This window comes from Carassius carassius, chromosome 7, assembly GCF_963082965.1.
Source record: "Carassius carassius chromosome 7, fCarCar2.1, whole genome shotgun sequence".
Taxonomy (NCBI): domain Eukaryota; kingdom Metazoa; phylum Chordata; class Actinopteri; order Cypriniformes; family Cyprinidae; genus Carassius; species Carassius carassius.
This window is the reverse complement of record NC_081761.1, coordinates 12109400-12135444: the sequence shown is the minus strand read 5'-3', so window position 1 is coordinate 12135444 and position 26045 is coordinate 12109400. Positions and strand designations below refer to the sequence as shown.

At 36.5% G+C, this 26045-nt stretch overlaps 1 protein-coding gene across 6 annotated transcripts in view; it reads right to left on the bottom strand.

Annotated features, from left to right (window-relative positions):
• The window catches only part of LOC132143534 (LIM and calponin homology domains-containing protein 1-like), a 49674-nt gene extending 23629 nt beyond the window's left edge, over positions 1–26045 (bottom strand). For 2 of the 6 annotated variants that reach the window (XM_059553831.1, XM_059553833.1), the window contains exons 1-12: positions 25528–26044; positions 10727–10797; positions 7678–7747; positions 7164–7270; positions 5628–5658; positions 5391–5501; positions 5088–5289; positions 3953–4193; positions 3542–3721; positions 2237–2575; positions 1414–1695; positions 310–603 (exon numbers count right to left, since the gene is read on the bottom strand). In XM_059553831.1, coding sequence (XP_059409814.1) covers positions 310–603; positions 1414–1695; positions 2237–2575; positions 3542–3721; positions 3953–4193; positions 5088–5289; positions 5391–5501; positions 5628–5658; positions 7164–7270; positions 7678–7747; positions 10727–10797; positions 25528–25635 — 2036 coding nt within the window. In that variant the 5' untranslated portion in view covers positions 25636–26044. Of the gene's footprint in view, positions 1–309; positions 604–1413; positions 1696–2236; positions 2576–3541; positions 3722–3952; positions 4194–5087; positions 5290–5390; positions 5502–5627; positions 5659–7163; positions 7271–7677; positions 7748–10726; positions 10798–25527 lie in introns of all 6 variants that reach the window. The other 4 variants (XM_059553832.1, XM_059553836.1, XM_059553837.1 and 1 more) reach the window with 4 other exon arrangements.

The window sequence follows — 26045 nt, the reverse complement described above, 5'->3', positions numbered from 1 at the left end:
TGAGCAAGCTAAGAGTGTTACAGTGGGACCACTCAGTGGGAAAATTGTATAGAATTTACATGCAATGATTCTATTGTATGTTGCTTTATTGCACCATATCTGGTTAGGACACAGTGTTAGACAAAAACTGATAAATAATAATAATAATAAGCTTATATTCCTCTAGAAATTGGAGCTGTCATCTGATTTATATGTAAACAAAACACAAGCTCAAAGTTTCAGCAGTGTGAAACTTCTAAAAATGTATTGAAGCTGGTTGATGAGTCATGCTATGTCAGGGGTCAAAGGTAAAGGTCACATGTCAGGCACCTGCTCTCTGTATTCATCTTGAGCCTTTGCCATTTCTCCAGGTCTGATTGAGTGATGGTTGTTTGAGCCAATGACTGCCGGGGGTCCCTCTGTGGGACAGGCCCACTTTGTCCCCGCCTTCTGGCCAGGTCATCAGTCTTTACATTAGGCATCACCACCCTTGCCCCTTTCTCTCTGTCTGTTCCCTCCTCCTTCTCCTTCTCCTGCTCACTCTCACTGTCTTTCTCAGGGGTCAGGAAGGGGTTGTCCTTGCGAGTTATGATTGACACTTCAGCAGGAGTGGAGTCAGACTCACTGTAGATCAGTATAAAGGATACACCGAGCTAAGCAGGAGGAATGGCTTTTTGCCACAAATGCAAATAACAAATTTAAATATATAGTTTCAATGTTTAATAATTTTAATGTAAATATTAAAAGGTTACTTCACCCTCATCCTGTTCCAAACCCGTAAGACCTTTTGTTCATCTTCAGGACACAAATTAAGATATTTTTGATGAAGTCTGATAGATTTCTGACCCTCCATAGACAGCAGTGTAACTGTTTATTGACTGTTTCTGTAAAAATTCTTCTCCTCTAAGTGACCTTCTTCCGGTATTATCGAGAGTACCACGATGTATGCATGTGGTGCTGCTGACGTAAAACGGTAAAACGCAGAAAACGGTCACTTGGAGGAGAAGAATTGTTGAATAAAGTTGTTATTTTTGTTTGCTTTGCACACAGAGCTTCGTAAAAATTACCATTGAAACACTGATGTCACATGTTTTTACCGATATCCTTGCTATGTTTCTGGGCCTGGGAACATTTCAGTTAAATTGCTCTCTATGAAGGGTCAGGAAGCTCTTGGATTTCATCAAAAATATCTTTATTTGTGTTCCGGAGAAGAACGAAGGTCTTGCAGGTTTTGGAACGACAGGTTTTATTTTTAGTAGTTTTTTCTTCCATACTTTCAGTCACTTCCAGGATCACAGTCTTTGTGTAAAATTTAAACCATGTATAATGTTACAGTTCCTAATAAATGTACCAGTAACTCCAGTAACAGACCCTGTGGTCAAATGTGCATAAAAAAGAGCAAAAGTGTTAGAAAGCATGTTTGTTTTGAGGCACCTGCTATCTGTATTCATCTTGAGCCTCTGCCATGTCTCCAGGTCTGACTGAGTGATGGAAGCCTGGACCAATGACTGATGAGGATCTTTGGGAGGGTGTGGCCCTCTCCCAGTCCGCCTCTTGGCTAGATCATCTTTGAGTGGGTTTGGAACAACTATCTTCCCCTCTTCCTCACTTTCATCTTCCTCATTCCCCTCTTTTCCCCTGTCTTTTTCAGGATTCAAGAAAGGATTGTCCTTACGAATTATGATTGGCACCTCAGGGGAGGCAGAGTCAGCCTGACTGTGGTAGAAATGTAGCATTATGAGAAACAGAAAAAAAAAATTTAACCCATAATCCCACAGAACACAGCAACAATACCAATACTGACAACTACAATTACCAATTTTAATGGTATACACCTAATTTATATGCATGTAATGTATGGACAAACTCTGTAATCATAAAAGACACAAGAGTTACAGAGGCAAATAGAACAACACTATACTACAAAAGTAAAGATATCAAAAGACAAACTTGTAGATCTGAAGGTTTGTTTAAAGGTTATACAGTCTTTATGTTCTTTGAATCATTGGGCGGTTAATTTTGAAGAGCTGTAAACTTTTTTAGCCACTAGCCAGTATGTTTTGAGTAGTTGCTGTCCAGTTCTGGGGTGTTTTTCCCAAAGCGTCATTAGCAAACTATGGCCGCAAGTCTCCGAGATAAGACTTTGAAAAATCCCTGACTCAGAGAACATTGATCCAATAACATTGTGTTAGATTTGTCAAGCCAATATAACTAGTCCCTGAGCATGAGACCCTATCACTCTGGGTCACAAGTACACCTTTTTTTCTCCTGTTCCATCTTCTCCATCCTCTCCAACACGGCATGCTGGGATGCCAGTCTGATTCCCTCCCATTTTTCTCGGTCCTTCCAGCTACAAGAGCCTGGCAAGAAGTGATGTGCCACGCTGGGTTTAAACTGATTCATTCGTGCTCTGCGAGATGCAAGATCATCCTTTTGGACATCTGGAACCTTCCGTTCTGCCTCTTCATCATCATCTTCCTCATTCGAATCCCACTGTTGTGGAGCAGCGGTGTGCATGAACTCATTTTCACGACGGAGAATGATGTCAGGTGAAGGTGGTTTAGCTTTACTGGCCTCCACAGGGTTCACAATTGGACTGAGGGGAAAATTCACCATGACATTTGAATATATTTTAGAAAGACAGAGTGCAACAGTGTGCTTCCACTTTTTTCCCCATTCATTTTTTCCAAACGTCATAATGACAATCAAATTAAAAACAAGAAATTTAAAACTACTGATTTAAAGATGTTGATTTTGTGTTGGGGGAAAAATCCAATATTGTGTGTTATGTTTTACATTTATTGAAAAATGGGAATGCACTTAAGAGCTCTTTTAACATGATTTGCTTGTCATGATTTCTCTGATTGGTGGAAATTTCTCTGCAGAATCATGGGTAGTGTAGTTTTTACCAGGAATTCCGCTGCTAAACATGATAATTAAGAGTAAATTTAAACAGTGTTGATATACCATCGATTAACAACCTTGTAGCCCACAGTAGATCATAGTTTAAAAGTTATCAATCAAAAATAACCTCCCCTGTAGAGAAAATAAATGGGACTGTTGCACTCTATAAAGTACAGATGTTAGTCTTTCCGTATCAGGAGTTGATGCAGACGTCTTTCAGAATAAGCCAAACTAGCATAACTAACATAATATGTTCAACCCAATAAAAAGTCACACACATATTCTCCTCATCGCAAATTAGAACAGATTCAGACTAGTCAGAATCACATCCAAGTCATTCACAAGCTGACGAAACAAGTCAGTATAACTTCACACTACTACACAGCTGACATCAACTCAAAACATTAGCTAAGCTACAAAGGCTAAAGCTAATTCGCAACCATGTCAACTGCATGCTATAATGTAGCTGAAACAATTCTTGGCAGCACAAACTCAAAGCAAAAGTATAAAGGGACATTTCTCACAAAGCAACCTGGGGTTAGATGACAACTCATCAAGCTTTGTGGTTACCAGCACCTATCTTTAGCAACAAGCCCTAATGTACACACAATTAGTTAGCAGTTTTAGTCACTGCATACACATGCATTCAACTGCTGACCTGTTATACCGCACAGGGGCAGGTAATACTTTTATTCCCGCCTTTTCCAGCCTTCTCATTTTATTAAGCTCCGCCTCCTCAAGCTCCGCCCCTTTCTCATTCACCCAGGTGGAATTTTTCTGGAACGCAAGGCTTCGAGACACGACAGCCTCCTCTTTTAACACTTCTAAGCACTCTTGTCTGTGGACAGCAATGGGGATTTTTTCACAGCGCTCACCAACACAATTGTGGATAATACAGGATGAATCAAACAAACTCAGACAGGTGAAACAGATGAAGCTTGTGTTCTGATTTTTGTTGAGATGTATGATGTGTCTCAGCCATATTGCAGCCAGAAGTGGGATTTCCAGCCGCAAACTGAGAAATCAAACAAACCAAAGACTTACTGTCTATCATAGCAGCTTTGATTACCTGAGAGGTCTTTCTCCTCCTACAGGAGATGTGGAGTTGCTCAGACTCCTCCTGTCTTCCTCTCTGTCGCTCCTCCTCTTCCTCAGGGGAGCAGGAAGGTAGGTGGTCTGGTTGCTCTTGTTTGGCAGATACTGATTGAAGGGTACAGCTGCCCGAGGCTCTTTGTAGGACACGCGGCGGGCAGACATGTCATCCTTACGCACGTCTGGCAACTTTCTATTCCCAGCGTCACCTTCAGAGTCTGTCAGAAGGATATGGTGAGAGAAAACATGCTTTGTTTTTCTAATTTTTTCTAATTTTTATTTATTATTGTCAAAATGTGTGGCATTTGTTATTAGTGCTTCATATTTTTAAATGTTTACAGAGAACCAGCATTCATATTTCATACATTTTGTGTTGGGTTTGATGCTGCCATCTGACCATAATTGAAAGTTGAAAGTGGTGAAGTGGCTGTGAGTGAAGTTTATGCATTTGAGTGCAAATATGTTTAAGCTTGTCTAAACTGATCATATCAGGTTAAATAATAACATCAATTCATACATTTTGACATGTAGTTTTTGCTAACATCAACATTTTATGTTTTTTTTTTCAGTGACTGTTTTGAGTCTGTTCATATCTTGATTTACTAATCAGATGTCGAGCCCCTCACACACTCATGGATGAGTGTTTAAATGTCTGTCCAGTACAACAGCTGCAGTCTCACACTCCCACTGCTCATTTGTGGGAATGTATTATTCTTCTCTTGAGTCCGGAGTTCCTGATTGTGTGCCGAGTGTTTTTTTACCCCCAGCTCCTTTTGCATGAATGTTTGCTGACACGACAGACATGGAGAGTCTGACTTAAGTGTGTGTGTGTGTGTGTGTGTGTGTGTGTGTGTGCATAAGATATAAGAATCATGTAATTATATGTAACATGAAATTATATTTTCAATTCTTTGACAATTCAATGTCTAACAGTAAAAAAAAAAATACATAAAACAAATATATAATACATACAATGCCATTTTAAAGTTTTGTTTCATCTCCTAATCTCACCGGTACTATTGTGATATATTATTACACAATTACAGACAATATTGCCTGACTTAACATGATCTAGCATGATGACAAAAACTAAGTAGAAGAGTAAGTCATACCATCACTGTTGCAGCGAATAACTGTGTCTGGGGAGGGTGTGTTCTGTGATCGTGAACCAAATGAGTCGAGACTGTCAAACGAATCATCACGGCCATGCCTCGGAGGAGACAGCGAATCAGAGCGCTCTGATTCCCAGCTGTCAATATAACCGCTGTCCCTTATACTGCGCTTAGGGGAGTCTAAATCTTCATTGACACACTCCTGCACACCAGATGTACATAAAAAACAGAATGAAAAACATAATAGTGTATTGATTGGAATTTATTTGATTTATCAGGCTATTTTAAAGGTTTAGTGTTTACCTTTCGCATCATGGAAAGAAGCCCTTCAAACTCTTTCAGGTCGAGTGTGGGGCCGTTATATGTTGCACAGCTGTTAGCAGCTTTTCCAAGCCAGTATATGGTTATGAGCACCTAATCATTCAAAAACACAGAGGAGAATTTTATCCAATCAGCAAAAATGTAAATCTGTAAATTTACATGTAAAATGTAAATGTAAACTGGCATTCAAAGATTATGAAAATTGTTCTGTGTACTTACATTCTTCAGCTTTCTACTGCAGTCAGTGCCCCTACAGCAGAAAAAGAGAGAGAAAACAGCAGTTTTCTATCCAAGCAAAAGATATACTACCATTGAAAAGTTTGGGGTTGGTAAGATTCGTTCAAGTTTTTGAAAGAAGCCTTTTATGCTCACCAAAGCTGCATTTATTTGATAAATACAGCAATATATTTTTAAATCAATGTAACTTATTCCTGTGATGCAAACCTGAATTTTCAACAGCCATTTTTCCAGTCTTCAATATCACATGATCCTTCAGAAATCATTCTAATGATGCTCAAGGAAAACTACTTATTATTGTAAATGTACATAACAGTATTTTTTCAGGATTATTTGATAAACAGAAAGTTTTTTTTTACCAATGTAAGTCTTTGCCAATGTAAAGCTAACTTTTGCTCAATTTAATAAATCCTTTCTGAATGTTACATCTTAAATTGTAAACATTAGTGTACGATCAGGGGTGCACATAATTTTTTCAGCCTGGTTCTCAAATGAGAACCAGGAGATTTGGTTTGGTCCTCACACTGCATATAGCGTGATCCATTAAATATAACTATAAAAGATGAAGTAATAATAGTTATAATATTATAGCACTATTTATTTAGTTTTTATAAAATTATAGTAAATAAACTAAATAATAGTGTGTGATATTATTAAAAGTAAAAGGCAGTACTAGTATTAAATACAAATACATTTATTTTATAGTAAACATAAAAATATTAAATGCTAATATTTACTACTACTTTCTTTGTTTGCCTCTTTAAGAAGAATCGCTTTATGTATTCCATAATTTTAAGTAGCTTTGTATAAAAGCGTCTAAAAATAAATAAATAAATAAAAGCGTTTTCATCATATTCAAACTTAAAATCAGCAGGCTTTTATTTTGGCGGGTTGCCGGCAAGTAAGTATACGCGCTTCGGGATTTAGCGCTGCTGATCAGCGTCAGTGGATGAATGTCGCAGTTTCACATTGTGCTTTGAAAATGCAATGAGATAGACTAGATTTATGCTTTCAGGTTGAAAATAAAACTTATATAGTACAGTTTGTGATTTAAAATTGTAACAGCTGTCAACCATGTCGGTACGCAAATGCGCTGTCAGAACATATTTATATAACGCATTTTTTATTTTGGTCGTGCATGCGGACTTGCGGACCACTTATGTGTACCCCTGTGTATGATCATCTAATACCTACTTGTATTGGGGTTTAACAAATTTCAAAATTCTCCAAAAAAAAAAAAACACCTGGCTTAGCTTATGCTTCAATTAAACAATCAAAATCAGCAATTAAAACAAAAATATAGCTTCTTTCGCAAAAACAGCTTGTTTTCAGATTGGTTAATGTAAATCTATGCTCTTAGAGGAAAAAGATGAGCTGCTGTGATTGACTAAAAGGCAAGATGTCCTATAGCCACCAAATTAATTATGATTTATCCCATTCATTTTTCTGCACTTATTCAGTCTCCTGCTCCTCCTTACACTGTCTGGTCTGTTCACGCATACACAAACACACACATACGTTAAGTTTGCTCGTATCGATGTATCCTGCAGGTCTCCGGGATCAAACAGCTGTGATCCCTTCAATCCCAGCTCTTCACATCCTCTCAGAAACATGGTCAGATTATCCTGATGAGAAGAAATATTAAATTATTACATATCATACACATGCTGCCCACTATATGTGACAGTTACAGGCCCAGTTTGAGCTGCATGTTATCAATCCAGAAAAAAGGAAAATAATCATCTGAAGTTGTTTAGAATATGTTTTGGGTAGTTTTCTTCTACTTTTGCAAGGTGCCATAACACTTATGATAAATACTGCTTAAGCTTCACTTGATTCTCTCAATCCAGGCTGTATTTATCTGATATTTTTATGACATAAACATTAAATAACTACCACACAAACAGATGCATGCACAAACTGGGACAGTACTGGATTTGTTCTGAGACAGCAGTACTGAGACTGGCCTGACACAAACAGGCACAGAACAACACAAGCACATGGAAAACAAACACACACGAACCACACTCACCAGCCCTGCAATGGGTGTTGGAAGTCTATTGATCTTTTTCACAAGGCCTGGTTTGATTGAACTCAGTAACCTAATACATCACATGACGAGAGAGAGGGAGGGAGAGAAAAAGAGATTACATTAGAGTACCATAATATGAGACTCATAACATCATTAAAATGACTCATGGCCCCGCAAAAAAGGTTTCAGTGATTTATTTTAATTCCTTTTTTCTTTCCTTTTACATACCTTTTTCATTAAGAAAAATTATATATACAGGTCCTTCTCAAAAAATTAGCATATTGTGATAAAGTTCATTATTTTCCATAATGTAATGATAAAAATTAAACTTTCATATATTTTAGATTCATTGCACACCAACTGAAATATTTCAGGTCTTTTATTGTTTTAATACTGATGATTTTGGCATACAGCTCATGAAAACCCAAAAGTCCTATATCAAAAAATTAGCATATCATGAAAAGGTTCTCTAAACGATCTATTAACCTAATCATCTGAATCAACTAATTAACTCTAAACACCTGCAAAAGATTCCTGAGGCTTTTAAAAACTCCCAGCCTGGTTCATTACTCAAAACCGCAATCATGGGTAAGACTGCTGTCCAGAAGGCCATCATTGACACCCTCAAGCAAGAGGGTAAGACACAGAAATAAATTTCTGAAGGAACAGGCTGTTCCCAGAGTGCTGTATCAAGGCACCTTAGTGGGAAGTATGTGGGAAGGTGTGGCAAAAAACACTGCACAATGAGAAGAGGTGACCGGACCCTGAGGAAGATTGTGGAGAAGGACCGATTCCAGACCTTGGGGGACCTGCGGAAGCAGTGGACTGAGTCTGGAGTAGAAACATCCAGAGCCACCGTGCACAGGCGTGTGCAGGAAATGGGCTACAGGTGCCGCATTCTCCAGGTCAAGCCACTTTGGGCTACAGAGAAGCAGCACTGGACTGTTGCTCAGTGGTCCAAAGTACTTTTTTCGAATGAAAGCAAATTTTGCATGTCATTCGGAAATCAAGGTGCAAGAGTCTGGAGGAAGACTGGGGAGAAGGAAATGCCAAAATGCCTGAAGTCCAGTGTCAAGTACCCACAGTCAGTGATGGTCTGGGGTGCCATGTCAGCTGCTGGTGTGTTATCAAGGGCAGGGTCAATGCAGCTAGTTATCAGGAGATTTTGGAGCACTTTATGATTCCATCTGCTGAAAAGCTTTATGGAGATGAAGATTTCATTTTTCAGCACGACCTGGCACCTGCTCACAGTGCCAAAGCCACTGGTAAATGGTTTACTGACCATGGTATTACTGTGCTCAATTAGCCTGCCAACTCTCCTGACCTGAACCCCATAGAGAATCTGTGGGATGTTGTGAAGAGTAAGTTGAGAGACGCAAGACCCAACACTCTGGATGAGCTTAAGGCCGCTATCGAAGCATCGTGGGCCTCCATAACACCTCAGCAGTGCCACAGGCTGATTGCCTCCATGCCACTCCGCATTGAAGCAGTCATTTCTGCAAAAGGATTCCCGACCAAGTATTGAGTGCATAACTGAACATAATTATTTGAAGGTTGACTTTTTTGTATTAAAAACACTTTTCTTTTATTGGTCGGATGAAATATGCTAATTTTTTGAGATTATTTCATGAGCTGTATGCCAAAATCATCAGTATTAAAACAATAAAAAACCTTAAATATTTCACTTGGTGTGCAATGAATCTAAAATATATGAAAGTTTAATTTTTATCATTACATTATGGAAAATAATGAACTTTATCACACAATATGCTAATTTTTTGAGAAGGACCTGTATTAGTGCTGTCAAATTTTTTCCGTGATTAATCGCATCAGAAATAAGTTTTTGTTTACATAACGGTATGTGTACTGTGTTTACTTGTTGTGTGTATATATATATATATATATATATATAAATACACAAACCTACAGTACATATTTCAAAAATATTTCCATGTATATACATTTATATATTTAAATTTATACATTTATTATATATTATATATATTATATATATATATATATATATAAATAAATATATTTATTATATAAACTTAGCATTTTTCTTAAATATTTACATCCATGTGTTTGTATATATATATATATATATATATATATATATATATTTCTATAAATATACAAAGTACACACTCATATATTATTTAAATAAATTATTTTGGATGCGATAAATCGTTTGACAGCACTAATATACATACATATACACTACACACACACATACAGTATATATATATATAATAAGAACAGTCTGGCAGATGAACAGCTTCAGATAAACAACATGACATTACATATCACACTGTTATTTAATTAACAAAAATTAAGCCAAAATGGAACAAAAAGATGTGTGACAAATTTAGGACACCCTATGATTCCGCTGCCTGTAGATCCACTTTTAGCAGCAATAACTTGAATTAATCATTCTCTGTCTTTCATATCGTTTGAGAGCATTTGTTTATGCACAGACCTGACCACAGCATTCCAGTCAAGATGAGATGTATTAAATATATATATAATATATATATATTATAAAAAATTGTTTAAAAAATTAAAATAAAATATATTATAAAAAATTGTTTAAACAAATTGTTTAAAAATATTATAGTAATAAACAACCTGCAGTTTAATGTTTGCATTTCTTTCCCTTACTGTACCGAAAATGAACCGAACCGTGACTTTAAAACCGGGGTACATACCGAACCGTGATTTTTGCGTACCGTTACACCCCTAATATATATATATATATATATATATATATATATATATATATTATTTTTGAATAAATGGATCCCAAACATTTGAACAGTAGTCTAGTGATCATAATAAGGTGGTTTTATCCATATATCAGTATTTTTATTTTTCCTTTTTAACATACATATTGCTAGATGTAAGTGATGCTAATACAAACAAGTTTTAATGTATTTTGTAAACATAATTGTGAATTAGTAGCATCTGCATTTAATCTGAATATTTTTAAGCAAGAGATCATAATTTCTGATTCTCATTTACATCTAAAGCTTATGTATGCAAAACTCACTCGCAGAGCAGAATGCCGTTCTCCAGCCCGCTTCTAAAATCCTTGTCGCCGAAACTTCTTCCTGTCACTGCCTGTCAAGCAAACAGAAGAGATCATCAGTAAAAACTGACTGAGAATGTTTTAATGAACAGATAAGAGAGTGCTAATGTGACTGGAGCAGTCTGAATGCACCCAATGTGTCCTTCTAACTCTATAGTTTTACAGTATTATTTGTCCAACAGATGCTTTATATTTCTTTAGGGAGGCCTCAAAGCTTATGCTTCATGTATTAATCTGATATTTCCTTTTTATAACATGTATGTTCACACATCTAATGCTCTAAGTAAAAAACTAAAAATAAACTAAAAGACAAAATGGGATTCACAAAGAAGACATTTCTTTTATACACAAATCTGGTAGTTATTAGAGTCATACTTAACATATTCTAAAGGCAAAACGTGTGGGGATGGGTTAGAGTATATAAATATATATGTATGAATGTATTCTGTGTGTGTGAGTTGTGTGCATTTAATGTGCACATGTAAACTACTAAACTAGTGTTACATAACCTGTCCTTACTTAACACATACACGCATACCATGCATTTGTGTAAAATGGAGAAAGAAAGAACATTCTTTTACTCTCTACTGCCAAGCGGCCAAGAAGATGACCAAGTTTTTGAGAATAATAAAAGATTATTTTCGATAATGCAAAGCACTTTGGAAGACAAAACCTGCAATTATACACATAATATTACCCATAAACCTGTTACCTCCTGAACCTTTACACGGTTTCTTTCAGAGCAGGAAACAGCTGACCTGTACATCAGTATGAGGTCACTCATTGTCCATTGTCCTTTAACTGCAGCTAAGAAAGGAAGCCCAGTGACTCCAAAAAAAAAACTTTACTCACCCTCAGGCAATCCAAACCGTAGATGAGTTTCATTCTTAATCTAAAAGTATTTAGAGAAATGTAGCATTATGTCACCACTATAATCCACATCAATAAAGATCTTATGGAAAAACTGTGTTTTTGTAATCAACAAATTCAACGCATAACAGTTTTGGACTGTTTCCGAATGTAAACGGTGCCGGATCTGTGCACCTTTCTCTCCTGAATCAGATTAGACAACATCTTCACTTAAGAAAGCAATATTATCGATTTACTAGCCAGAAGTAACAGTTTGAAGTTAAAAATGTCTCGATGGATTTATTACAAACATGCAGCTTTTCACTTCGCAAGACATTAATTGATGGACTGGAGTCGTGTGGATTACATGTGCGTTATTTATTGTGATGTTTTTATCAGCTGTTTGGACTCTGATTCTGACGGCACCCATTCACTCCAGAGGATTCAATGGTGAGCAAGGGATTTTATGCTAACTTTTTCCAAATCCATTCCAATGAAGAAACAAACTCATCTAGATCTTAGATGGCCTGAGGGTGAATACATTTTCATATAACTACTCCTTTAACATGAATACTGAATTTGTCTTCTAAATCACCCAATGCCTGCTAACCAGATTCATCACTCTTTAAATCTTTCTTTTCATTTCTCTCTCTCTTCTCTAATAACGTGTTGCACATTACATCATGGCTTGTTTAAAACCAAGATAATGTTGCATCGGCACATTTCAGCATAGATTCTTTTGCTTTGCAAAGAGGCTGTTATTTAAGCATGTGGAGGAGTTAAAAATGATAATGGTCACCTTCTATGTGTACTGTTGCTCACTTCATGTGGGAAAGAACAACAGCATCCATTTAATTCTAAAGGTCAGTACGAGTGGGAAAATGGTCACAAGAAAGTGAAATATGCACAAAATGGCATTTGCATTTAAAAAGAAAAAAAGTTTAAAAATTAAGCCGTTAAGCTGTTGCTAACTATGCTAAAGGCTAATGCCACTTACGCTGAAATATGGGTCTTTGAATTACCTAACACACAAACTCAATCAGTCACCCATTCACTTGCCAGTGAATGTCTTACTGCTCACTACATAGGGAAAGAGTGCATTAAGATAAGCAACTGAATTCAACACAGAATAATGCTCTGAAGCACTCACGTGTACTTTGCGAAGAATAACGCACAACCATTGATACCTTTGTTCAGCACGGATGCATTAAAATGATCAAAAGTGACATTAAATACATTTAAAACGTGACCAAAGATTTATATTTAAAATATAATTTTTCTATTCATCAAAGAATCTTTAAAAAAAAAAAGTATCACAGTTATAACAGTGCTTTTAACCATTTTCAACTGAGATAATAAGAAATGTTTCTTGAGAATCAAATCGGAACATATTAAGACTATGTCAGAGCTTTGTCATCTAAAAAATAGTGTTGGTATTGCAAATATAGTCCACTAGGGAATAGGACACAGCTACACATACTGATTTCCACAAATGCAGACACATTCATTTGCTCAGAATCACACACAGTTATTCCAGAAATCCATTGCAGCTGTCTTTAACTGTCAGACAGACTCGCTCTCCCTCCGCCTTATGTCTTTACACTCTCTTCATTATACAAGTACACACACACACACACACACACACACACACACAAATTACAGGTAAGCTGGCAAACATTCATTTGAAACTGCTCTTAATAGTGTAAGAGCCAGGTCTAATTCATTCAAACAGGGCCGCAGCTATTTCATGTATGAACAGAGAGAGATGGATAGTAGTAGAGAAAGAGCTGATTGATGGCAACATTTTTAGGAAGAACTAAAAAGGCTTGTGGTGGTAGACAGGCAGTTCCATTACCTTGACGCCAAGCTCACACACACACACACACACACACACACACACTTACACCTGCTGGTGACAGTCCAGTCAACATCCCCCAGGAGCAGCTCCCCTACAGTGCAGTTGTGTAAGAGGCTACATTTCACCATAATGCAAAGATGCCATGCACTGGAGCCAAGAAAACAGTGAGTTGCTCCAGGCAGCCTCCCATTAGCTGACTCAAAGCATTTTGAGTTTGGTAGACGATATCTCACTTAAAGCTGAAATCTTGCTTATTGTTAGTCCGTCAAACTCGCATATTACAATGCTTTCAATGTAAATCTCACTGAAATAGAAATAGGAGTTCCAAACTAACAAACTATTGTACTAAACCAAATTATGTACAGTATACTGAACAAAAACTATTTTACTTAACTGAATTCATACACTAGCTTTAGCCTCTGAATGCATTTGATTGTGTAGTGGAAAAACTGCCTTTTTGTGATACATGGCTTTTAGCATTTCTGACAAAAAAAAAATTTCTGAACCATTAACTAAACCACAACTTTAAAAATAAAAGATTTTGAATTTTGGTATTTGAACAACTAATGTACTAATGCACTCTATAGGGTGACACTGACCTTAGTGCCACTTAAAAACACTATGTTTGACAATTTGCCTCATGACATCAACATTAAAGACAGACAAAAATAGCAGTATTTTGGTGCTATTTCTGCTTATAATCGCCTAAGCAACAGCCTTAGCAGCAGAAAGCAGGGCTTCTCTCACTGAGGCAGAAACAGATGATGTCTCTCAGGACGCAAGTCTTAAAATACATCTGAAAATAGGCCACCTGACTAGGGCCTTTGGAAATAGACAACTCCAGATCATCCGTCCAGACAAAGACACTCACAGAATTAAAAGCTCTCTCTCTCACCACTACAGGAAAATTAAAAGCTGTAAAAAAAAAGGGATAATACATGTGCAAAGGCGGATTTAAACATGTTATGCTCTTCTATCCATTTGCTTAATGAACTTGAACCTTATCAGAATTTGTGAGTAAAAATTGTGTTCCAGTGTGCAAAATACAAAATATTTTTTTTTATATAATACTATAAAACCACCAATGTTTCATACTTTATATGCTGATTACCTTCTATACTGCAATTGACTCCTTTTTATGCTTTCCAACAAACTGTATGTCACTTAGAATGCCTAATTTATAAAATATTAATAGGGTCATGAATTCGTAGAAGAGTGACCATCCACCATTCAGTTAATTAACTGAGTCATAATAAGTAGAATTAGTTAATTATTAATGCATACTTGAAGGAGTAATTCATCCAAAAATTTTAATGAGCTAAATATTTACTCACCCTCAGGCCATCCGAGATGTAGATAAGTTTTTCTTCATCAGAACAGAGAAATTTACTTCACAGACATTACTCACAAATGGATCCTCTGCAGTGAATGGGTGCCGTCAGAATGACATCCAAACAGCTTATAAAAACACCACAATAATCCAAAAGTAATGGATACGAGTGAAGTAAAGTGAAGTGAAAAGCTGCGTGTTTGTAAGACAGAAATCCATCAAGATTTTTTAACTTTAAACCGCCGCTTTTAACAAAAATACCACTGCATAATAATGCTTCCTGCAGTGAAAAAAGTTCATCCCCTGTTGTCCGCTGACATCATTTTGGATGTTTTCACTTCTAAATGGTGCCTGATTTGTGCATATTTCTCAGCCGATTTAGACGTTTCACTAGAGAATGCAAAGTTATGGATAGAGAACTTATATAAGCTGGAAGTCTCGATGACAGATTTGTTTCTATACAAACACACAGCTTTCACTTCACAAGATGTTAACTGATGGACTGCAGTCGTGTGGATTATTGTGACATTTTTTGTGACATTATTGTAAGCATTGATCACTGTCTAGAGGAAGGACACATAGACAGGAAACTGGAAGTGTGTAAAGTTAGACAAGGTTGTCGGTGTCAGGACATGCATTTACACAAGGATGTACACACACACGTACACACACACACACAAAAAAGAAATGAACAGCTGTAGGGGACCTAAATTTAGATGGACAGAATGTGGGTGACTGGAGCTTTTTAAAATAACCAAGCAAATGACATGTGTGTGGGACAGGGGCAGAGGCACAGAGCACGCACAGGAAAGCACAATGCTATGTTAAATAAGAGAAAACTCATGGTTTCACATTCATCCCTGCATTTATGATGTTCTGTAGGAATAATTATTCACAAAAGTATGTGTTGGGACCGTTCAGTCAGAAGAAATGTTTTTATAAAGCAACCACATGGTAACCATAGTTTCTACCAAAATACCACACTTACTCCAATTGTTTCCAGGTCTACAGAAAAAAAACATTATATTTATTCTAAGTCTGTAAAACCAGAGTATTTTTGATGACAGTTGTGGTGAATACCAAGTTACCACGGTTTTATTGCAGAAGCAATAACTGTAACAACTACGTAACATATTACTTGGCAGAAATTAAGGTTAGCAAAAGTACAATTTTGTAACAGTAACAGGAAACAGCTCAGAACATTATATTTTATTCTCGTGCAAGCTGGATGCATTATCAGTTTCAACCCTTTTTATATCTACCATCATTAGTGTTCACGTTCTGTTGTTTTTAAATGTCTGAAAGAACAATAAAGATTCCTGAATCAGTGTATATATTACAATTTATTTCTTAAAACAGAAAGAAATTATCTGATAGCATATTGCATGGCTTTAGAAAAGACAAAACATCTTATTTGGGATGTGGGCCAAGAAAGTTTAACAGTTGCTGATTTATAGCACCCAATGGGAATATTTTCTGTGTAAGATATTTTCTACTGCTCCACCTAATTCTAAGAGAATATTCCCCCGAGATGTCAGAAGTATGTGTGTGTGCGCGGCTGTTTTTCTTTGTCAGCCAATCTCTCACTGTTTGTGAGTTCATTCACATGTTAATAATCACTGTGCTTATTGGTTGCTTAGACACTACGAGATAACGCCACCTTAAGACTTTCTGAAGTGCTTAAAAATGCCTGCACATTAATATATACACGGACATTTACATTTACATTTAATCATTTAGCAGACGCTTTTATCCAAAGAGACTTACAAATGAGAACAATAGAAGCAATCAGATCAACAAGATAACAACAACAGTATACAAGTGCCATGACAAGTCTCAGTTAGTCTAAGTACAGGACGCATATCCAGGTTTTTATTTTTATTTTTTTTTTTTTTTTTTATAAGAATATGAAAGACAGACACACTGTCTTCATAAATATAGATTAATTCCTTCCTGGAAGAGCGTACCGTTTTGATTTATTTCTCTGTTAATCTACTCTAAATGTATATGCAGATCACGGGGAGTGCTTTAAAATTAAAAATAAAAATAAAAGCAACAATAGTGATATTATTATTCTACAAGGACCTATAAGTGCAATAATAATGCATATTTTTGTGTAAATAACAGTAAAACATGGTTTTAAGTTTAAATGCGGATAATAATTGGCTAATATTAACAAACATAACATCTGTTTTACAGCTGTTTTACTCTTAAAATAAATGCTCTTTATTGACATTTATTGATAGTTCCATGAAGAACCTTTAACATCCAAGGATCCTTTCCATTGCACAAAAGGTTCTTTATAGTGGAAAATTGTTCTTTAATTGTTTTAAAAGGTCTTCACACTATAAGAAAAAATATTTTTATGAACTGTTCACTGAAAGGAACATTGGAACCTTTAAGAATGTCAGAAAAAATATTTGATTGTGGGACTAATAGTTATCAGCAGTGTTGGGAAGGTCCTTTGGAAATGTAGTAGGTTACAGATTACAAGTTACTCTATTTAAAATCTAATCATAAGTAATGTAACTATTTTTATTACTTTATTAACCTGTTAACTGTCACCCCATCCCGTGTACGGGACGTCTACGTTTACATCACTATATTACAATTAAATCCTAATCTAATCATGACAAACTATATATCATTGGAAAGGTCTAAGACTCCTAAATAGATATTTTACCAATCTTTTTTGTTGAAAATTATGTAGGAAAAGTAATAGATTAATTTATGGCAAGAGTGCGCCTTAAAAACCTACATCATAACAGGAGTTCTGGCCTTTGTCAAAAAAAGTCTTTGTTGCCTTTTTCTCAAATCACACTTTAGAAATCCTGACATATCGCTTGAAAACTTTGAAACCCATTTTAAAATCAAACATTGCATTACCATGAAAATGGTACATCAAAATCATGTCAGTCATGAATTATAAAAATTTAGGTTTGGATCATGCACTTTCGAGCCTGTCTTCAAAAATGTGAGTGACAGTTAACAGGTTAAAGTATGTATGTAAAGTACTTATTTATTGAAGAAAGGCAAACAAAGCCACAAATACAGTTTGTGTTACTACAGTAAATATGTGGATTGAAAAGCCTTTATGTCTGTGCATGGCACCGCTTTCTCCTGTTGTCCTTGTTTACAATGTTTAACATTGTTAAAGCAAAATTTGGGGTTCACACTGAGGTCTCAAACAGAGAATTCTGTGTCAGATTCCAATGGATTGAGTTGTGCATGACTCTGATTCACGCAGCGCTGTTCAACTTGGTAAACAAAGCCATATTACAATGGCTTGTGCCACATTGTCCATAATCCTCAGACATTATATTTGTGCTGCATGGTTTTGTTGGGAAGCCCAGTTTTGTTTCATTTGGCCTTTAGTGTTTCCCATACACAACTGAATATTTCAGCGCATAAACAAAGGCCTCAGCCAATACGACTGCTGACTAAATCAGCCACCCTGACAGAAAAAATGCATTTGCATTTGGAATTTCTGAGGTCAGAGGTCAAAAACTACCACACACAAAACAGACAGCCACACACACTGTCTGTAGCCTGAATTTGGAATAGCATACTATTTCTACTGTATCTCTCTCCTTCTCTCCTTATAAATTGCAGCATTGAATTATGGGAGTTATGCTAAACGTTCCATGGACTCTTGGAGATAATTCCATGACAAGTGCCGCGTTTCCACCGAAATTACCCGGAACATTTGTACCAGGAACTTTTTTTCCCAGGAAATGTTTTCACCCCAGACCTGCTGCTTTCTGCATTTCCACCGTGGTGTAAAGTACCGGGAAGATTAGGCAAATAGACTGGTGACGTAGGTCTGCACGCGTTTCTCAATACAAAGTACGCTGATTTTGGACGTGCATCCTCGGCAGTTCAGACTTTGTGCATTCGACTCGTGAGTGTGATGTCCGCGACGACGCTAATCCAGTAAATCTGCAAACAGCAGCATACTCGATAACATCAGTCAGCTGACCATTTTTCTCTCTGTATATTTACAATAAAATGAAATAGGATATCAAATACCACTGCCTCCTTTCGTTTTCATTTAAACATAATAACAGCTGCAGAGATGTACTTAGTTCAGGGATATGTATATACATATATATATATACAGCCATTACAATGAAACTAAATATTATATCAGTTTGCCTTTTTTATTTTCATTTTAACATATAGATAAATTGAAAACAGACCAAAGATAACCTGTTAGATTTACCTAAAACGAATTCTATTTTATGTTTAGCCACTAAAGAGACATCAGAGCCAGCGGCACACATCAGAAGTTCTAGCCGAGGTGAGGCTGCTCTCGCTGATCGCGTGGAGCTCACCGTCTCCGAGATCGGCGAGACACATTTTTAAATAGGCGCTGTCTTTTTCAATAAACCACAGATTTGAGTTTTAAACAACTACATTCTCGCCTGAAATACTTTTAAAATAACATTTCATGACACAATAACAGTAATATTTTGAAAATGATCCAAATAAATGGTGGTTGAAATCACAATGCTTCAGAACTTTGAAAAAGTACCACCTCGCCAGCAGGGACATTCTGAGGGGCATTTTTTTACCTGGAACTTTATTTAGTTCCTGGTTCCTGCGGTGGAAACACACCAAGTACCAGGCCAAAGTCCCTAGTTCCTGGGTAAAGTTCCTGCGGTGGAAACGCGGCACAGGAAAACCTATTACAAGCAGTGTTATATAGCACTGCATTTAAATGATTGCTAAATGCATCAGGATTGTGTGTGCTCTCAAGGGTGGGTGGTGAAGCTGGAAAGAATTGCATTTCTTTACATAAGCTACAAGACTCATTTACACAACATGAACTATTGTGCTGTATAAGATGAGAGCGCTGGATTAATGTGTCTAAAAAACTACAAACAATCAGATTCAGTCAGCGAATTGTTTAAAACAATTACTGAATTTACAACTGACTCCCTCTCTGAACCACAAATCACTTTTCAGTTATTTCTAAATTCTAAATGAACTGGAAACCATTACTATGATGTATGATTTGGGTTGATTTTTTGTACACTACCGTTTAAAAGTTCAGGTTTTAGTGTACTTAAAAGAAGTCTCTTCTGCTCACCAAGGCTGCATTTATTTTACGAAAAATACAGCAAAAACTGAAATAATGTGAAATATGCTTACAAATTAAAATAACACGCTGTGTTTTAGACCTTGTCAATTTTAAGCAGCCATTCCTCCAGTCTTCAGTGCCACTTGATCCTTCAGAAATCATTCTAATATGCTAATTTATAGCTCAAGAAACATTTCTTGTCTTGTCTTGTCTTGAAAACAGTTGCTTAATATTAGTCTGACAGTGTTTTTCCCCTCAGGATTCTTTGATGAATAGAAAAAAAAAATAGAACAATCTGACTGTCACTTTTGATTCATGTACTTGCTGTATAAACTTAGTGTGTACTTGCTGAATAAAGGCACTGAATTATTTAAAAATAATATTGACCCAAAACTTTTGAAAAATATTGTTTACATTAAAATGTCTCTTCATCACAGCACAAAGCAGAAGCTATGCATTCAAAAAACTAAAGCACTTCAAAGAAACCACTTCTATTGATAAATACGAAGCTTTGTCCACCAAATAAATCACTTAGGAGCCCAATGCGCCCTCATATATTTATGTCTGGAGCCCTGTAACTATAAAAGTAATGTCATCTTCTTTAGGCAGAACAGTTCCTTTATGAAAAGAGACATGATATATTTTGCTAATAGTGCTGTACGTTACACAGAACTGATGCTGGACAGCTCTAGGTCTTTGACAGTAGACTGGACTGGATCTTAGTCACAGAAAGTGTTGGACTGAAGGTCATTTGGCTTAATCTGTGTCTTTGTGGTCACCCTGAATACTTGAAAGCAAACCATAGCCAATGGCATAATGGAGAGCACATATTTAGTCTGTGATTTGAGTCCCTGTGTTCTTAAATGACTGTATAAAATTAAAGTGAATTGGGTGGAGAGCCTGTGTCTGCCTCCCAAATCTCTCTCACTGTGATCTGTATCATTTAATCCGTATGTATGTGACTGCACAGCTGTGACAGCTGGCTTTATCAGGTCATATGACCAAATGGAGCCATCTGTACTCAAATGTACCAGCTCTTACACACACACACACACAAATACACTTGACCTCATACCCTTTATTTTCCCAGATAGACGCTCTAAATGCACTCAAAGAGGAGCACAAGTTGATGTGCAATCAACGGGACGTGTCATATATGGTCTCGATGGTGACTATGACAGTGGTGGTCAAATAGTAGGATGGAAAGAAACAGGCAGAGAAAGAGAGAAGTGCTCTGAAACCCGATCCTCAATGGGAGAGGAACTCCAGGGCTCTTGAAATATGATAGGCCGAGGCAGAGAAGGATTTTCTGTAATGCAATGTGGTTGCTGCTGTCCGTCTCTAACCGACAGGTGCACTGGGAGTGTTTCCTCACACAGTTTCCGTATAATATCACATGGCCCATCCAGCACACACCTATGAGCCCTATGAGAGGTGCCACCAAAACAAAGACTGGACATATGATACTCGGTCTAAAAACAATCCTAATATACAGACATCAAGTTACAGGCCGATATATGGTTAGGCCTACGGTATTTCTTTTTTCTTTTTAACAAAGAAAAACATGTAGACACCAAATCAAAGTAACATAATACAACCAAAAAAAAACAAACAATAAAATGTAAAAAAAATAAAATAAAGGAAATGATATCATACATAAGAGGAACACACTGACGACCTTCATGATTGTTTGTCAAGGTAAATACTAATAATAAGTAGAGATAAGCAGAGGTTGTAAAATGTCATCTAATACACCCCCCCCCCCCCCCCAAAAAAAACATTTAATCATCTATGATAATAATAATACAGTTTTTCTCAGTCACTTTGGTGCATTTCTCAAATCAGAAATGAAATTCTCAAAACTACTTGTACAGCCTCCACATCATCTAGTCATTTATACACAACATAAAACCAGTTTCTCATTCTTTTAAACAAGTTGCAATTGCTTTTGTACATTCATGCAATTGATTATGCACATTTATCTGTGGTTTCCTACATTATCAGTTGCTAATGTCATATCGCTCAAAATGTATTATATAGTTTTCTGTGCAATAGTCTTACCCCTCAAAACATCTAGTCTCTAGTTCATCGTATAAGTCATTAAATGCATAATGGTTCATCTAGTTTTCATAAACTGCCAAGCACACTTTTTATTTTTATTTTTACACATTATTATTAGACTTTTTGTCAATTTGGCATAAATTGTGCAAGTGAATCTTTACTAATGAAGAGAATGTAGATGATAAACCAATGATAAACCATTTCTCTGAAATAGCTCAAAGGTTCATCTCATGAATCTTCAGTTAGAAAGCTTATACTGTATAGACAGAGGACAACACAAGAGTTACACATTCTGAAAATGGACTTATTTTCCTCTTTGTGTCCATATTTCTTTTACCTTTTCTATATCACGATGGCATTGTAAAGGGTTTATTTATTTTAATTTTTGGGTCAGACCACTAGTAAAAGTGTAACTGGGAATTCTATCCAGTCTCTTTCAATCAATAGCCCACATGCAGTAATGTTTAAATTTGTACTTTTGAAATGGATATATGGCATACATAAGCATATGGCACATTGTTCAATACAGAAGTTTACATCAGAACATCCCTCCAGAGTACACTGTTATATTGACAACATGACTAAGCAATTTAACTGTCTTATCTGTAAACTATGATACAAGGATTTTTCATTCTGATGGCACTGACATGTTCATTGACACAGATATTTATTTTTGAGAGATGAACTAAGGATTTTGAGCAGGAGACTGGCTTTCTCAGGTAATCCATTGTGTTTTGCTATTTGAACGAGTTGTTTTGAGAAATGCACTTACTGCTTTACAAATCCCAAGGATGATTCGAGAAATGCACCAAAGCAACTGAGAAAAACTGTAATACTTTAAACATGAAAAATATAAGATATATAATAATTCAGTTCTCATTTCTTATATGAATTATTTGTGATAGATAGATAGATAGATAGATAGATAGATAGATAGATAGATAGATAGATAGATAGATAGATAGATAGATAGATAGATAGATAGATAGATAGATAGATAGATAGATAGATAGATAGATAGATAGATGGACAGATGGATAGATGGATAGATGATTCAATTTACTTTTATAACTGCTTGGCATTAGAGTCATTCAATGTAAACATTTTGTTGGAAAGGGTATAAAAGTTTAGTAAAGCCATATGAAACTTACATTTTCTTTACCTTCAAATTTGAAAATAAACAGGATGGTTGCTAACCGCACACTGATCCACTCATGACTAAAAAAAAAGTCTACAAAAACATCACTTAAATCTTTATATCGCGAGGTTATTAATGAAAACTAGAACTCTTTTGATTTTTGGAAAAATGGTTGTTATTACTTCTTCATCTTGTTAGGAGAAAATTGTTAGCTTGAATTATAAGTCGCTTTGGATAAAAGTGTCTGCTAAATGCATAAGTTTATTTAAATTAGTCTTCTCTCTCTCCTGCTGTGTTTGTAATGTTTGATTATTCTTTGACGTTGTAATATTCTGCTAAAAATATGTGAATGATCAAACTCTCTTGGAATTCTGCTTGTGATAATTGAGATTTCCCTGACAAAACTGAATTCAGCTGATTGTTATTAATTGCTGACCTATTTAAAAAGGGTGAATGTTGTTTGTTAAGTGAGCAATGAAAATAGAAATGTGCTGAAACGTCTGCTTGCGTCCATCTGTTTTTAATTCACTCTCACTTTGCACTTTTTACACGATGCAATTGATAGAATAAAAAAAAGTTTTTGTAGACTTTTTCAGTCTGGAGTGGATCAGTGTGTGGTTAGCCACCTTCCTGTTTATTTTCAAGTATCCTACTGGCTCTACGCACCTGCAATACAATGATCTATTTTTTCCTGTTAGGAGCGCTGCTATTTTCTCAAGTTTGATATTACTTTTCTTTATATCTGACATTCTTATTTGTTTCATTGATCATTGTTTTTAGTATTGACCATATTGACATTGACCCTCTTTAAGCTGACCATTATAGGAGAGCTCAATCTATATGTGTCTTAAGAGAGCTTCATGTATCTTTGTACTGAAGTCTGCTGTTCATGCTTCAGTCTGCCATATGCTTTGGTCTGTAATGTTCTAGCTCTTTCAATGACTCGCTAAGGAAAAAGCATTTTTAGCAGGAGACAGAAGAAGCATGTCTCTCTCTGTGCCAATTTAGTTAAAACTATTTGCGAGCAGCAGGGTGCTAGGCTATTTAAGCCTGTCTATTTATACTGATCGTCCTAAAATGCATGAGCTCCTGCCTGTGTTACTGGCATACCATAGAAACACATGGGCAGAAAGACAGAATGGACAAACAGTCATGCAGAAAAAGTGAATGAATGAATTATGGCATGGCAACCTGGTCTATACTTTAGGTGGGATTTATGAAATCACTATAAACCACATAAATTCCGAATTAATTAACAATATAATAATAGTGTCTATATGTGGGTCGCTATGTAAAATTTTGTAGAACGATACAATCATAAGGAAATACTGCTGGTCCTATTTTTTTCTGCAAAAAAGAAAAAGCCATTAAACTTAGCACCACAAGAACGTGTAATGTATAAAAATGCATAAAAATGATCAAAATAACCAAAATAAATAGAAATGTTATTGAAATTAGTAAATAATACATCAAACAGCACAGTTCTTTAATGAGCAGGTGGAAAAAAACAGTATAATATTACTTAATAGAAACTTTATATTTCTTAAACTATATTTTAGACATTTATAAATAATGCTTTGTCAAAAGCTGGTTCTTTATACAAGAAATGATATGAATGACTTTACAGTGTGGGTCCCTCGCAGAAGAATGATCACATCTGGGGTCCATGGCATCTAAAATACTGAAAGCCCCATCTAATGCACAAGACTCAACCTCAAATCTTGATCAGTGACGTTTGGATTCTCCCAATCCAATCCACGACTTGTAAAATAGGTCACTCATAATATTAATACCAAGACCTAAAACCTTTAATATCTCTGGGGATGGACTACATCCACATGCTATACTTTACAGTGAATTAGGCAAAAAAAAAAAAAAAACCAAGGCCAAATAAATACTGTGTAGGCCACAAATGCTCGGTGAAAACAAGCTGATTGACCGAGCTTGTGCGCTGCCGTGATGAGGGGCGTGGTCTGTGAAGGACAAGGGGGCGTGTCTCTTGGCTTCCACCTCAAATGTTACTGGAAAGGAGGCGTGTCCGCTGGCAGACTATTTCTACATCCTTCTGTTTCTCTTGCACATCTTCCAAATTAATAATGATTTGTTTGCAAAAGCGTCCAATCGATAGGCGACCTACATTATAAAATCCAGCAGCTAATTTAAATAGGCTGATGGCTGTCACATGAGAGAAAAAAATCGGTGAGCCATCAAAGCCGCGCTAGTCCGATTACAGTCCCCGAATCCCGCGCACATGATCCCCGCGCTGCTGGGCTTCATTGCCCGCTGTTGTAACCAAACCCGTTCCACACGCTACGCACTTACGTCAGGTACCTGTGCAATATTTATAAGCTGTTCAGAGCGTAATGCAACCTCTTTATATGAGTGTCGAAATAAAAAAATGAATGTTTACTTCCACCTCTGTGAGCATGTATGATTAACTCACCTCGATCCATTTTTGAGCCTCCTGAAACGCTGATTCTGGGCTAGCGTCAGCAGATTCAGCTTGATCCAGATAGGCATTTGAAGCCGAATCGTCTCCAGGACTGGCCATTTCCACCAAATAATAAAAAAACGTCTTAGCAAGACAGCCTAGATGATATATCCAGCGCTCTTCGAACAGCAGACCTGCGTGTTTACTTCAGACCATTCGCCGTATTAGCGGACTATGTTCAGTATGCTGAGCTCGAGCGTTCACAGCGCAACACACTGCGGTTCTCCAGCGCTCAGCAGCACTGCAGATGAACTGCACTTTCTATCACGCGCGATGCAATACGAGTCCGACCTCCGCTGCTAAAAATATAAGCTAAAAAAACACCAGAGGTCTCCGTTCAGCCAATGCGTAAGGGGCAGCAAGGCGCGCGCATCCGCCACTGTGTCTCTTCTCCTAAAGAACGGGAGAGTGGCATGCGCGAGAACGACGCGGGGGAAAGGAATTTCACGAGAACAATAGAGCAGTTCCGT